At 41.3% G+C, this 13324-nt stretch overlaps 2 protein-coding genes across 2 annotated transcripts; both read right to left on the reverse strand.

Annotated features, from left to right (window-relative positions):
- Window positions 1-2151: 2151 nt before the first annotated feature.
- On the reverse strand, window positions 2152-3844 carry hoxd11a (homeobox D11a). Its single transcript, XM_069663482.1, has 2 exons — window positions 3028-3844; window positions 2152-2387 (listed from the first exon to the last, which is right to left on the reverse strand). The coding sequence occupies exons 1-2, from the start codon at window positions 3842-3844 to the stop codon at window positions 2152-2154; spliced, it is 1053 nt and encodes a 350-aa protein (XP_069519583.1).
- Window positions 3845-8549: 4705 nt separating this feature from the next.
- Window positions 8550-9816, reverse strand: hoxd12a (homeobox D12a). Its single transcript, XM_069663627.1, has 2 exons — window positions 9264-9816; window positions 8550-8788 (listed from the first exon to the last, which is right to left on the reverse strand). The coding sequence occupies exons 1-2, from the start codon at window positions 9814-9816 to the stop codon at window positions 8550-8552; spliced, it is 792 nt and encodes a 263-aa protein (XP_069519728.1).
- Window positions 9817-13324: the final 3508 nt, after the last annotated feature.

Here is a 13324-nt window from a genome sequence, read left to right on the forward strand (position 1 = left end):
AAGACATAAGAGTAGAGACTGTTTCATTAAAAATAAAAAGGATGCGTTTATGTGAGACGCAGACGTTGTAGTTTTAAACAAAACCGAAAGCTTGAAACTACAACCACACTTCCTAATAATATTGGCGTACATATCACTCCTATAAATCTTTAAGCAAATAGCCAAACTTTATTTAAATATTAACACTTTTACAGCTGCTAAATTGAATTTAATCAAAATGAAATATCGCGCGCATTCACGTGAATAATCCCTCACAGCGCCATGATGTTTGGAGACACGCGTTGCAGAGGCCTGGAAGACTGTGCGGCCTTCAGGTACAGATCAAGGTCTGAATTTAAAGGTTCAAGGTGACGTGAAGGATAATTATATTAATTTAGTTGAACATGACTTACAGGGCCTGCATGTAGCACAGACTGGGAGGTGCAGTATGGGTAACAATTTAAATTGACACTAAAAAAAAATTGAATTATTTGTTCATATATTCTTCAGGGAAGCTGGAGCTAACACGGTCCCACAAGCTTAAGGTTTCAACATAGTCTATAGGCTACATTGAAAAACGTGATTTTGGACATCCGGAATGTCTTTTGAATATTATTATACATTCTAAATTATTAATACTGGGTGCGTTTAGAAACTAAATATAAAAGAAAATAAATCCCCTGCTGGATAGATTACCCCTCCACAGAATTATTTCCATGCAGGCAGGGGTGGTAGTGTTAAATTAGTCTGAACTCTGCATTTCCAGTGACAGTGAAAGCAGCAAGTGTGCCCTCATGTGGATACAGCGAGTATCAAAGAGAAACGCTGCACACAGTTGGTAATGTCCTCTCTCTGCAGGACATGATGACAACCCAATTAAACGCTTAATGAAACCTCACTTTTCGAAGTGCCTTTTGGGGAAATAACTGGAGATGTGACACATTTCAAATTAAGCAAACACGAACGCCCCTCCCTAAAACTTTCCCCCCCTTTCATAATGACGCTGAAACGAGGAGTGTAATTATTGCTTCACGGAGCTAAAGCAGAAATATAATCACTTGATTGGTCAATAAAGCGACTGTTAGAGGGGATCAATGCATTTATTTACTCTGCCTCTTTAATGGAGACAAAAGTAGCACAGAGATAAACACTGCTGAGGTGAAGGCGCTCAGATGGTGCAGCGGCACGTAGATGGACACGTTTCACCTGCATTAATTAAAGATGGAACGTGCTTTTATTTTGGTAACAAACATTATATTTGCAGCAGATTGAGATGCTAAAAAAAAGCAACATTTAACCCAATAAGAAACGCAGTTAAGAGTAGAAATTACCTATCATCTCATAAGGCGGCCGTTGGTAGAATATCCTCCATTGTTTCCCAGCTAACACTGCGAGCACTCCAAGTGCTACAAGAAGCCAAAACGGAGCTAAATATAAAGTGGGAATTTCTCTAAAATCCTCCAAACATTTGTAGCCAGGAGCTACTTTGAGGCAGGAAGGAGAATCTGTCCTCTTGTGGTCTGGGGGTTGGGACACCAAGTTCCAATAGCCCCCTATTTAGACATTTACAGCTGGCTTTATTGTACTGTCTAGACGGTTCAAGGTTTAGTAAACAGCCCAGTGTTTGAAAGCAAAAGGAAATAAGGGGAACTCGGAGGCCTGCGAGCGCCAAATTTCTCCTTTCATAAATCTTTAGAAAGAAAAAAAAATCCCCTTTTCTCGCGTCATTTGTGCAGGACTTGGTTAAGTTCATGTGACAAGTTTCGTGACTATGATACAACATTTGTCGTGTCTACTTTATTTCACAGCACAGCGTGCATTGCCTACATGCGTCTTTTAAATGGGTATTATACAAGGAAGAAGCCTACATATATATTCTTTCATAATAAAGGATTTAAAGGCACAGCTCGCGCTCTGCTGGAATATTTGTTGGAGAAAAAAAAAAGCAAAATAAGTAAACACAAATAAATAAATGCAGGAATTATTTGCAAAAGCAGGATATTTTGGGGGGATAAAGAGTTCAAACATGATGGGTTCAAATACGCACAGACGGACCAGTCTTTTAAAAGATGTGTGTGTGTGTGTGTGTGTGTGTGTGTGTGTGTGTGTGTGTGTGTGTGTGTATAGCTCCTGTTTTCTACCGTGTGTGCGTGTGTGTGTGTGTGTCAGGTATCAGAATAAAGGATTCCCAGTGAAATACTGTAGACGGTCGCGGTTGAGCTTTTTCTCTTTCATTCTTCTGTTCTGAAACCAAATCTTCACCTGCCGATCGGACAGGTTTAACATCCGGGACAGCTGCAGCCGCTTCTCTTTGTTAATGTAAACGTTGAAGAAAAACTCTCGTTCAAGTTCTCGGATCTGGAATTTGGTGTAAGGACAGCGCTTCTTCCTGGACTTGGTGGATGAACCTGCGCAGGGAGACAGAAAAGTGGAAAAAATTGTGGTCTGAAAATTGAATATAAGTCAGAAAATTGTGATTGGAATGCTTTAAAAAAAGGAGCTCACAGATATATGCAGTTATTTAATTGTGCACAAAGGCCCTTCCTCTGCCCCCCTCTCTCCCACACACACACACACACACAGGCCTACACACACAAACACTAAGAGACAACAAGAGAGGAATTTGCATAAAAAACAAACCTACTGCACTGATTTCCATGCAAATGTTTGTATATTTAGACAAACTATCGCGATATATGGCGCTTTTCCTCTTAAATTGCCGTCATACCTGCGTAATATCACCTATTGGCCAATAAAATATACTTAATAAAACGAATTCTAACTTTATTGAAATCCCCATCAATACAAATCAATTCTAGCAACACAAGTCTTGTTATTAGACACGAGGCAATCTTTAAAGTCTAACAGTTTCCCATTGTAAATACCTTTACAAGCGTAACGCAGATCTTATAGGGATATAAAAGCGTTTGCATGCTTATAAAGAGCCACATAACCCTGCACGGCCACGCTGCTGGACAGAGCGTAAAGGAGACACTCTATTGTCTGTATTGTACATCTTATATCCGAGACAAAGAGGGGAAAACTTACTCTGTTGGCTGGGTTTGTCGCCGCAGTTGGAGGATGAGCAGTCCTCGTCGACGCTCGCGCCCGGGTCAGCTTTGTCCCGCTCCAGTTTGGTCTCAGCCTGATTGTTATTCGCAGCAGAGTCTGTCTTTTGTTTGGGAATCTCCGCGCTGGTCTTGTCCGCGTTAGGATTGTCCAAAAACTGGTCGAAGCCCTGGGGAAGCACCCCGTTCCGGCCGACCCCGTTGAGGAAGCTGCACGGCGAGCTCGCGCCTCCGTGGTGGCCGTACAAGGACTCGTTTTTGAAAATCACATCCGCCCTGCTGCTGCTGCCGCCGCCGCTGGAGGACTGGATCAAATCTCGGTGCATTATCTCGTCCGCTGAGTAGTAAGACGCGTAATTGCCCCTGTAGTGCCATTTGCTGGGATGGTCCAGTCCATAATCCCTGAACGCGACCTCTCGGACAGGTTGGACTTGCGTTAAGTTTGAAGAATAAGGGAAATTAATCTGACACGAAGTGGTCTGCGGTAAAAAGGAGGAGACTGATGTAAAATCGGGCGTCGAAACGTAATAGGTACAGCTCGGTAGATACATATTTGACGCACAGCTGCGATCCTCGTACTCCGTCATATCTCTTCTCCCCCTTTTTCCTCTTTGCAACAGAGGAAAAAGGATTTGGCAGCTCGGCTGTGTTAAACTTTGTCCATCTATAGCACCACAGGCGCGTGCAAAGACCCCGCCAGGGAGAAAAAATCGGAAACGCAGGCAGACCTGCAATACATCTTGATCGATTCTTGAGGTAATTGTGTCATGTGATCCAGCCAAGAAATTACCATACATCAATATCAGTCATTAAAAACTGTCCGGAGAAACTCATGTGAGCGCATGCGAGAGACTTCATTGGCTCCCTGGCTGCAGAGGAAACTCCTCTCCAGCCTTCCTTGCCCTATAGCTCACGGAAAAAAAAGAGACATTTGTGAAGCAGGGCTGAAATATTTAATTGAAAGCTTTACAGCAACATGATCCTCATCGCGTAATGGCACGTAATGACACATTAGTCAATACATTTGCGCGCTTTGGTGCAGGCACCGTGCGTAATTTTAGCAACAGTTAGATTGGAAGCATTGAAGTTGACCTCCACGCTGAAAGCTAATCTTAAAGAAAACGGCACCAAGGCCGCGGTGCATGCCTGCACATTCTCTGCACAGTCAGAGCAGAAACCTGCAGAATTATGAGATTCACAGGCGGCTCATTAAGTCACTTTTGATGGAAATTAATGTTAGGGTTCACTGCGTACAATCACCGCGCGCAGCGATGGATGGAGGACGTTTAAATACACACAAACACAGTCAGATATTTGGACTCATTATTAGATACAAACCTCTTGGCCTGCAGCAGGGTGCAAAAGAAGCTCAGGCGCCACAAAGGAAAGAACAAAAGGCAAAAATACTACTGTGCCATAAACATTCCTCCAGAAATTCTATTGCAAAAAATGCAAACTAGCTCGTGTGTGCCTCAAATTTAAACTCACACTGACACATAAAAAAATGATCCACGCATGGTTTTTTCATTTGTTACACCTTAATAATAAATGCAGCTGAACGCGCGTAAAAACAGCCAAATAAAACACTCCACGGTGTGCTGCTGCAAAGGCAGGAAAGTTGATTTTAGATGCCACGAAAACAGAAGGCAGGCGTGAATCACTAGAAGCACATTCAGCATTGCCAAGTCCAAAACAACTGACTTTGACCGTCTGTGGTGTCTGTTATGTTCACCAAGCATTCACCATCCAGCCTCTGCACCCAAATCAGTCTATTGCGCGCGGGCAGCCATGACTGCAGCGTTAAGGCCCTGTTGTTTTCGGCTGGAAACGGAGTTTAACACTGGTGAAAGGATACTAACATGTCTGCAAGCCTCCATCTGTATTATTGTTTGCTTTTGTGAGTATATTTTTTGTCTATTACGCGTAAAATAGTACAGAATGTAAGCAAAATGTACAAAAATAATCCAGAAACTCATGGTTTTTGGAGGTCTGGCTGGCACTGGAAACTGAACGCAACATTATAATGAAGGCTGTACACATCCTAAAGAAATTCAGCTTTATTTTGAAGGCCACTACTGTTTTTAAAAGGACAAGTAGATTCTTTACAGCGCAGAGCCTGAAGGTCACACGCAATGTGAAAGCAGCTCCAAGGCTGTTGGCGTTTACAATTATTGGGGGGGTAAAATCAGCTCTGTGCCTCTCTGTCTTCAGCCCAAACCACACTTCAGTTTGACACACTCCCTGCAGGCGCTGAAGAACAAGCGAAGCAAAGTTTGGATATATTTTTAAAAAAAAATCTGGTGAAAAGATTGGACATCTGGTAACGCATGGAAACGTATGACGCACAGCAAAGAGTGCGTAAAACTATCTTCTAAAATATGTTGTAGACAGGCAACAGTAATGCAGGGACATTTAAAGAATAATGGAATTATTAGCATTAAATGTATATAACTTAAGTTTTTAAACAGACAGTTTAGGCGGCCTGTTGCTTGCTGTCCCCTTTTTCTTTCGTTCTAATGTCCATTACATCCAGTTCACTGTTTAAGAAGCTTTTAGAAAGTTTCGGGTTGTCATGATTCGCGTTATTGTTATTTTCTTCATTATTTGTGTTAATATTACTCTTATTGTAATTATTTGTATTATTGTTTGTTATAATTAGATCCCCTTTGCACATTTGCTGTAAAATATTGCGCACTGTTTCGTGTTTTGAGCATTAACTGACATTAAAATGTGCGTAAAACGAAAACAAATTAGTTTGATTTCACATTTCAAAACACACTGCAGGCAACGTTTTGTTATGCATAATAACTTCAACCACTTCTGCAAATATATTGCTTCAAAATTGTGCACATTGGTGATAGAAATACATTTAAGGGACGTTCATTTCTACATCTTCACATAGCAGGAGCGTATATATATTGCAGGAAGTAGCATTGCACAGGCTACTAACTTGACCTTAACTTTGTGATGGCGCCCCTGCTATCTTAAGCAGCCGCAGCTATATGACGCTGTCTGGCCGCGTTTGGCTGTAAAGCAATAAAGCAACAAAAAGTGAAGGAAACGTTGCGTGTTGGACGCATAGAAAACTCAGAGTAGCCGGTTGAAATAGTCGGAGCAATAAAAGCTAATAGTAGGTGAAACATGTTGTGTGGGAACGACTTAAAGCGGAGGGAAAAAACCAGACACTTTGGACACAACGGGCCTGCAGCAGATGAGTGTATGGATGCAGATGTGTGAAATAATAAATTGAACATAGAGCAAGAATGCGCCATACATTGACACGTTCAGCTTGGACAGATCTACAAAATAAAAGCCCCCAAACGTGGAAAAAACTAAAAAGGTTTTACAGCCACTAATCGAAGAAGCATGTCTTCGCGTTCCATAACAAATTACAGGTTTGAAATGTTCCTCTGACTTTCATGAACCTTTAAGATGACTGCAGTGTTGTGTCCTGCAGAGAAATTTGGTTGCAGTGCTGATGACGTGATGATGATGTAATCGCAGGGTGCATTAATAAAATTCGCTCTCGTGCGTAATGCGTTGTTGGTTACAGCTTGAGCCTCTTCCACTGAGTGACCTTAAACTTTGACAGTCCTCCACCACAAAGTCAAAATAAGAACTAACTGTTTGACAATATGTAAACAATAACCCTATTAGATAGGCCCATAACGCGCGCGCGCACACACACACACACACACACACAAACAAAATAGCTCATAATACGCACAGAGAAGGCCGTTTTTGGCGTATAAAGTCTATCTAACGCCACAGAGAAATTAAAGGATGAATATCTGGCTTCAGTTCCATTTGTTCACAGCCGCAGCAACCTCATGCTGACATGTGGAGGTTTTGGCCTGTTGGTGTGAGCTGCTGCTGGGTTTTACATTCACTGGGAGCAGGAATTACGCGTCTGCGCAGAGGAGGAATAATGAAAACAAGAGCACAGAAAAGAGAAAGAAAGATAAGAAAACTTTGGAATGATTCTTCATAAACACTATATTGAAGTCCAACTAAAAGTTAAAGTGACTCCTGCGAAATAAAAGCTGTCTGTAAAGATATTTGCAGTCCTCTCTTATTGAAGCAGACACTGAGGCTGACATTTCATTTAAAAACAAATGATTTGTTTTTCCATGAAATATGTCAAAGTGTTACTTCCATATAATCACGATCAGTCCGTAAAGTGAGGAGAATTCCGTTCAGCTGAAGTGAAATTATATCAACACTCGCACGCGCTTCTCTTTCCGCCGCTGCAGCCAACAAAAACACTGATGCCTCCTCTTCACTTCTGTTTAAAATCACTGGTAAAAATGTGTCTAAACACGTGTCAACTAACTTTAACAAGAAAGTTTACATCATCAAACCAGATAAATAAACGGATTAGCAACTGACGTGGGGATAACAAGAGTAAACATTAAGGGTTGAATTTGGTAGAACAGCAATTGAATATCCTGCCTAAATATATGAAATGATTCACAATAAGTTGCATACTCGTAGTTACAACATGATCTTTATTTACAAATGTTTTCATCTGCAGGTTGCGTCCATTTTACAAAATATCATGTCCGTGCGTAAAAACATGGCTGCTGGTCTGATGCGTAATCATATGTCCAAGGTAACATGCCCCCTTTAGAATAAGTTCAGTTACACGTTAAATACTCTCATTAATAACGTATTTGTATCGACTTGATCTTATAAAGCAGGGGCGACTCCGAAGCATCTTATCCGTGATCAGGTTTGTGTGACAGGAAAATTCAATATTATTATTTAATGTTTCTAATTTAATCTTAAATTACACACAAAATGTTACAAATTCACAAATCTACTCAACAGGCATTAAAGGAAATATCTCTACAGCACCGAATGCGGCGCTTTCCTCCAAACACCGACTTAGAATTTGGACGCGTCCGTTTGGGAGCGAAACGTCACTTTAATCAGATTCACAATAAATCCGGGGCAAAATCTGAATTTAATAGAATAACAGCACTTAGAAATAAACATGCAATCATTATATATGTTTCAATACTGACTTCAGTCCATGTTTCATTCGTCCGTAAACATGAACTTGACTGATCGCTTCCACATCAGGCCTACTCTGCATGCGCAGGCCATCATACAAATACACAACAACATATAGAACCATACTTCTGTTTAAATAGGGCGACAGTTTGGATGGGGAACAGTTACGCTTAAAGGTTATTATTTTACGCAGCTGTAGGCCAGCCAGGAGCAGGGCCTGCTGCCTCAGTGCGCGTTTGGAAAACCTCAAAAAATGTTTGTACACTCTTTTATAATATCATCATCTTCTATAGATTTTTATGAGCTTTAATATAATTGAACTAAGGATAAACTTGCAGCCCATTATGTGACAGGAATAAAAACATTTTATACACATCTATAAATACAAATCCATCCCATAAAGCGGAGGGGTGTGTGAGGCTGCATCGTTCATAGTAAACAGCATATTTCTGTGCGCTTCTGGTCACGATCAAGTCCAAAAGGTCATCAGTACGCAGAGAAAACGTGCTCGCGCATCATCAGCCGCTTCTTCTTCATCCTGCGGTTCTGAAACCAGATCTTCACCTGTTGGTCGCTCAGGTCCAGCCTGTCCGACAGCTCTTTGCGCTTCTGTCTGTTGATGAATTCATTCATCAGAAATTCATTCTCAAGTTCAGCCAGCTGCGGCTTCGTGTAGGGCTTCCTCTTCTTTCTGGTTTTCACTTGGGACGAGCACCACGGGGCACCTGGAGGGACAAACAAGGTTTATACTTTATAATTAACACCAACTGCAGCAGCACTGATAGAAACTGAGGGGATAAACAGCTCCCTGGTTGCGCTGTTGCTCATATCTTAAAAATAAAAATGGTTTAATAACATTTTAATGAATATAAATTAGGGTTATATGTACGTATAGAAAAGTATGGCTAATATTACCATGAACCCCTGACACAGTGGCCTCTGTAAGGATATTATGGGAGTATAAACACACCAGTCAAGCCACAGGAGATATAAACTGCCTATATAAAAAGCCATAGACACTCACTTAAACTATAAAATCCCCAAATAACCCAAAATCACAATATCATCTTTTATAATGGTTTGACAAACAGAAAAGATGTACTTCTATAACACCTACATCTATAGTTCCTATGTGTTATTTTATGGCTTTAATACAAGGGGGAATGGTGGAGAATAGTTCTATGAAACAGGCTACTTCACCTTCTGCAAAAGTGGTCCTGGAGCACGTGTGACTGGATGATGGCTGCGCGTGAGTCTGCTCCTGTTTGGTCCCGTTTAGTGACCCTGCAGAGTCCGGATCGAGCTGAGTCCGGCTGTCCAGGTCTGAGTATCCACGGTCAGAGGCGGCCCCGTGCTCTCTGGCGTAAACTTCACCCTGTCTGCAGGACTCCTCCGTCTTGCAGCTTGCGCCCTGAAAGCATCGAACCGCCTCCTCCAAATGCGCCTTGACATGGCCGCTGCTGGAGCTTGAATTTATAGACAGCGAGTTGGACAAAAAAGGCGGACAGTAGCCTCCAAAGGCGCGGCTCTGTGGTGGTGTCGGTGGCGGTGCTGCCGGTCCGGGCGCGCACGAACTTGGGGAAGTCCACGGGAGCGTGCACACCTCTCTCCTATTGTAAGGGATCTGATGCAGGCCGGGTAAGTGGGCTCCATTACCCCGCAGGTTGGAGAAATAGAGCGACTCAGGAGGAGCGAAATTCAGCAGAGAACCAACATAGCCCGGATTTAAAGGATTCCGCTCGCACATTTCCATGGAGCTTTCCGAAAACGCGTCCTGCAAAGCCTTTTAGCAACTCCTGAAGAATAAAGGGAAGGTAATTGTTGATTTGTTAATACGGCGTCACGTGATATGCAAAATATGTTGTTCCGCCCCACCCTTACTGCCAATACTGCAAAGCAAAATACTCCAAGAGGAAATATTTTGATACTGGATGGGTGGGTGAGGGGGGGGGGGGCGAAGGTAAAGTCCGAACATCTGTTTAGTGAGGGACATTTGAAAAATATGTCAGCTCCATTATTAGGGGCTTTTATTTTGAAAGTGCTAATATCTTTTTGGCATGCTATCATTGCGCTCACATGAAGAAGAACAACAAGGTGACACATGGACTGACCCATACAGTTCAAGGGTAAGAATTGGGCCTTAAATGCAGCACAGAAGACCAGAGGCGGTTGCGCTGCATTCAAAGACTTCATGAATTACGCCTATTAACAATGATCATAGATTGATAGAGATAGAGAGGGGGAGAGAGAGAGATTATCTCCTGATATTTGCTACAGTACAATGGAGATGTTTTTCCTGTGGCCCTTCTATTATGTGGTCTCTTAGCTTCGACGCTGAATGTGACTTAACAGAAACATTATGAAATGTTTTATTTTAATATTTAGAGAAACATATTTCCCCTCATTGTTTTCTGTTTTCTTAAAATCAACTTCATAACTCGCCTAAACTCATTGTCGGCCTTACGCTAGCTCGAAAGCATCGTTTTACGCCCTTTGTTTACATCCTGCAGGTTTCTATAAAGTCCTAATTCCCTCCATTTTTAAGGCCATACCTGCAATAAACTTGACCTCTCGTGCAGTTTGGGTTGATCGTGTCTAAACACGGGAACTTCAATGTTTTCCTGCATGAAGAAAAGAAGGAAAGGAGCATTAGAACCGTTACGCTCCTGGATGGCACCCTCACTGTACTATCCACCCTGAATGCAGCGCTGTGTTACTTTATATAAGTAAGCGTAGCGTGGCAATATTGTGAGGAAAATCTGCGAGTACAAGTCCTGCGTTAAAAACCAAACTCAAGTATCATCAGCAAAAGTGACTTCTGTTGGCTCCTGCGGAAAAATAGTCCCTGCGGATGTTTTACTATTACACTTTGCTTTGGGGAAACTAACGGCTGCGCTACATGTTTTAAGGTTGATTGTTTGGCATCATATTCTTTAAGATCATATGGGTGTATGGGTCAGCTTTCTTACAGGATATTTGCCAGTTAATCCAATTTTCACTTTTTAAAAAAAATACATCTTAAGAAGTACTATGCTTTTATCACAGCGTAAAGGAACACCGTCCAATATGCCAAAAATAAATCAGCAAATTTGGCGAAATGTTTTCACTAGAAAGGAAAGGTTTTTGTTTTTTAAATGTGACCTCAATATTAAAGTATAACTGTAGCGGAAATGTCGTGAAGTGAGCTATATGGTTGCGTAAAATGGAAATACTCAGGTTTAGTACAAATACCTCAAATTTTAAAGAAGACCAAAGAATGTAGCATCCAAGTCCAAGTGCATGTTTAGTCTCCTGCCAAATATCGTCAGTGTCCCCTTCCGCGACAGGAACATAATAATGTGTGTGTGGTACACAGTATATGTGTGTGCGCTTTTTATAAATTGTAATGTGTGTTTTATAATTCTATTACCATGATATATAAGGTAGCCTTTCATTATAACCAGAAGGAACGTTTTATTTAGGTCATTATTACGCGTAAATCAGGTTCGTTTGTGGTCTGTTTGGAGTTGTTTTGGGTTTTTTTATACAATGTGCCCCTGAAATATTAGTCAAAGACTGGATGAGATAAGATGTGTGTGTGTGTGTGTGTGTGTGTGTGTGTGTGTGTGTGTGTGTGTGTGTGTGTGTGTGTGTGTGTGTGTGTGTGTGTGAGATGGGGGTGGGGAATACTTCAAAATTACAGACACTGAGGACTTGGAGCAATTTGGTGTTTTAGAAGCCTCTGATAAGGAGGATGTGTTTAGGGTGGATTTTTTAAAATCAGATTTCTCTGTATCCTCGATGATCACTTCAGGGACCATCAAAAAAAGTATGTTGCACTGATGGGACTCTTTATGACAAATGTGTTCTTCGTTGTTCTTTGTTTGTTTTATTTTAACCAAAACTCTTTAGCCTAAAAAGTTTACTTATGAAAGACATTTCATTTAAATTTCAGAGCAAGTCTTTCATAATCACTTTATTGGGTAATCTCATCGAGTAGTTGCGGCTGTAATCCACTAGGGGGCAGTACATGTCCATATACGGCCTTCATCCTGCCATGCTGTCTGTGCTCTTCTCATTATATCAGCTTCTTCATTCTGAAATTAAACATCAGCAGCAGTTTCCATCAACTTTGGAGCTGTATGTTTTCCTGCTTATGTTAGAAATATATATTTTTTAAATAGTTAACATAATAAAAACCTCATGGGCATAAAAGTGACATTTACGCACGCAGGCCTCGTGCTTGCAGAAGACAAGTTAGAAAACAAACATAAGCCGGTAAAACAGGAGTGATAGTGGAACTCATCTTAGAGATGAAAAAAGGAAGACAAGTATATACAGAGGTGTAACAACCTGCTCCGCCAATCCGGCCTGTCCGTGCTTTCCACAGTAACACCAAATGGAGCCGTCAGTCATGTAGCTAATCAGAGGAAGCGCTGATATGAGCTGAAGGACACACTGGAGGTTATACCCGGCTGAGGATGTTGCAATCAACGTGGGAAACTTCTAGAAACTGGCTGCATTTCATTCGTGCAGCACAGAAACAAAAGAAGTGTTTTAATGTGAAATATTTGAGCTTAATAAATGTGAAGCTTAATAATTATACACAATTAAAACAATGGCAACATTATTAACACAACTGGCTGCTTTTTATTTTTATTTTTTTAAAGCAAACGAAAGTAAATTATACAGTTTTAACTCTGGATCTTCTCTCTATTCAGGCCAAACGACAGATGTATGAAAGCATGTCTGAAAGACACGTGCGCAATTATAGCCAAAAAAGAAATTAAATTAGGCCTACGTACAAAAGGTAAACGGAACTAATTTCTCCTCACTATAAAACCTGTTAATTTTACAATTGAAGACAGAAAATTAAAACAGTTTCAGCTCATGCCTCCTGGCTGGAGGTGCGTGAGGTGCGTAATGTGCGTGTGCGTATTTCACCGTTTTGCGTATTTTTTCCTCTAAACGTGGTGTTTAATAATAAACGGCGCAGAGCTCCTATGAGCCAAATATCCATTAAATAAAAAGCATTGCAGTGGAAATACATTAAGTCTCCTCTTTGTCTTTATGAATATCAAAAGTTTCTATCATGTCGCCTTTAAGTCTGTCGCGTAAACAGGCTAAAGTTTGTGTCAGTGTGGCTGCAGCTCCGAGCATTACAAAATCAGAGAAGTTTTAGTGTAGACTTTTAGTGTCTTTTACAGCTCTTCGTCCTTCATGTTTAGTGTGCGAGGAGCCAAAGTGAGAATCTGCAGTCTGCGAGGTTTCCTTTGAAGGAA

This window comes from Semicossyphus pulcher, unplaced genomic scaffold, assembly GCF_022749685.1.
Source record: "Semicossyphus pulcher isolate SPU_LCO1_2020_fin unplaced genomic scaffold, fSemPul1.0.p SCAF_15, whole genome shotgun sequence".
NCBI classification, from domain to species: domain Eukaryota; kingdom Metazoa; phylum Chordata; class Actinopteri; order Labriformes; family Labridae; genus Semicossyphus; species Semicossyphus pulcher.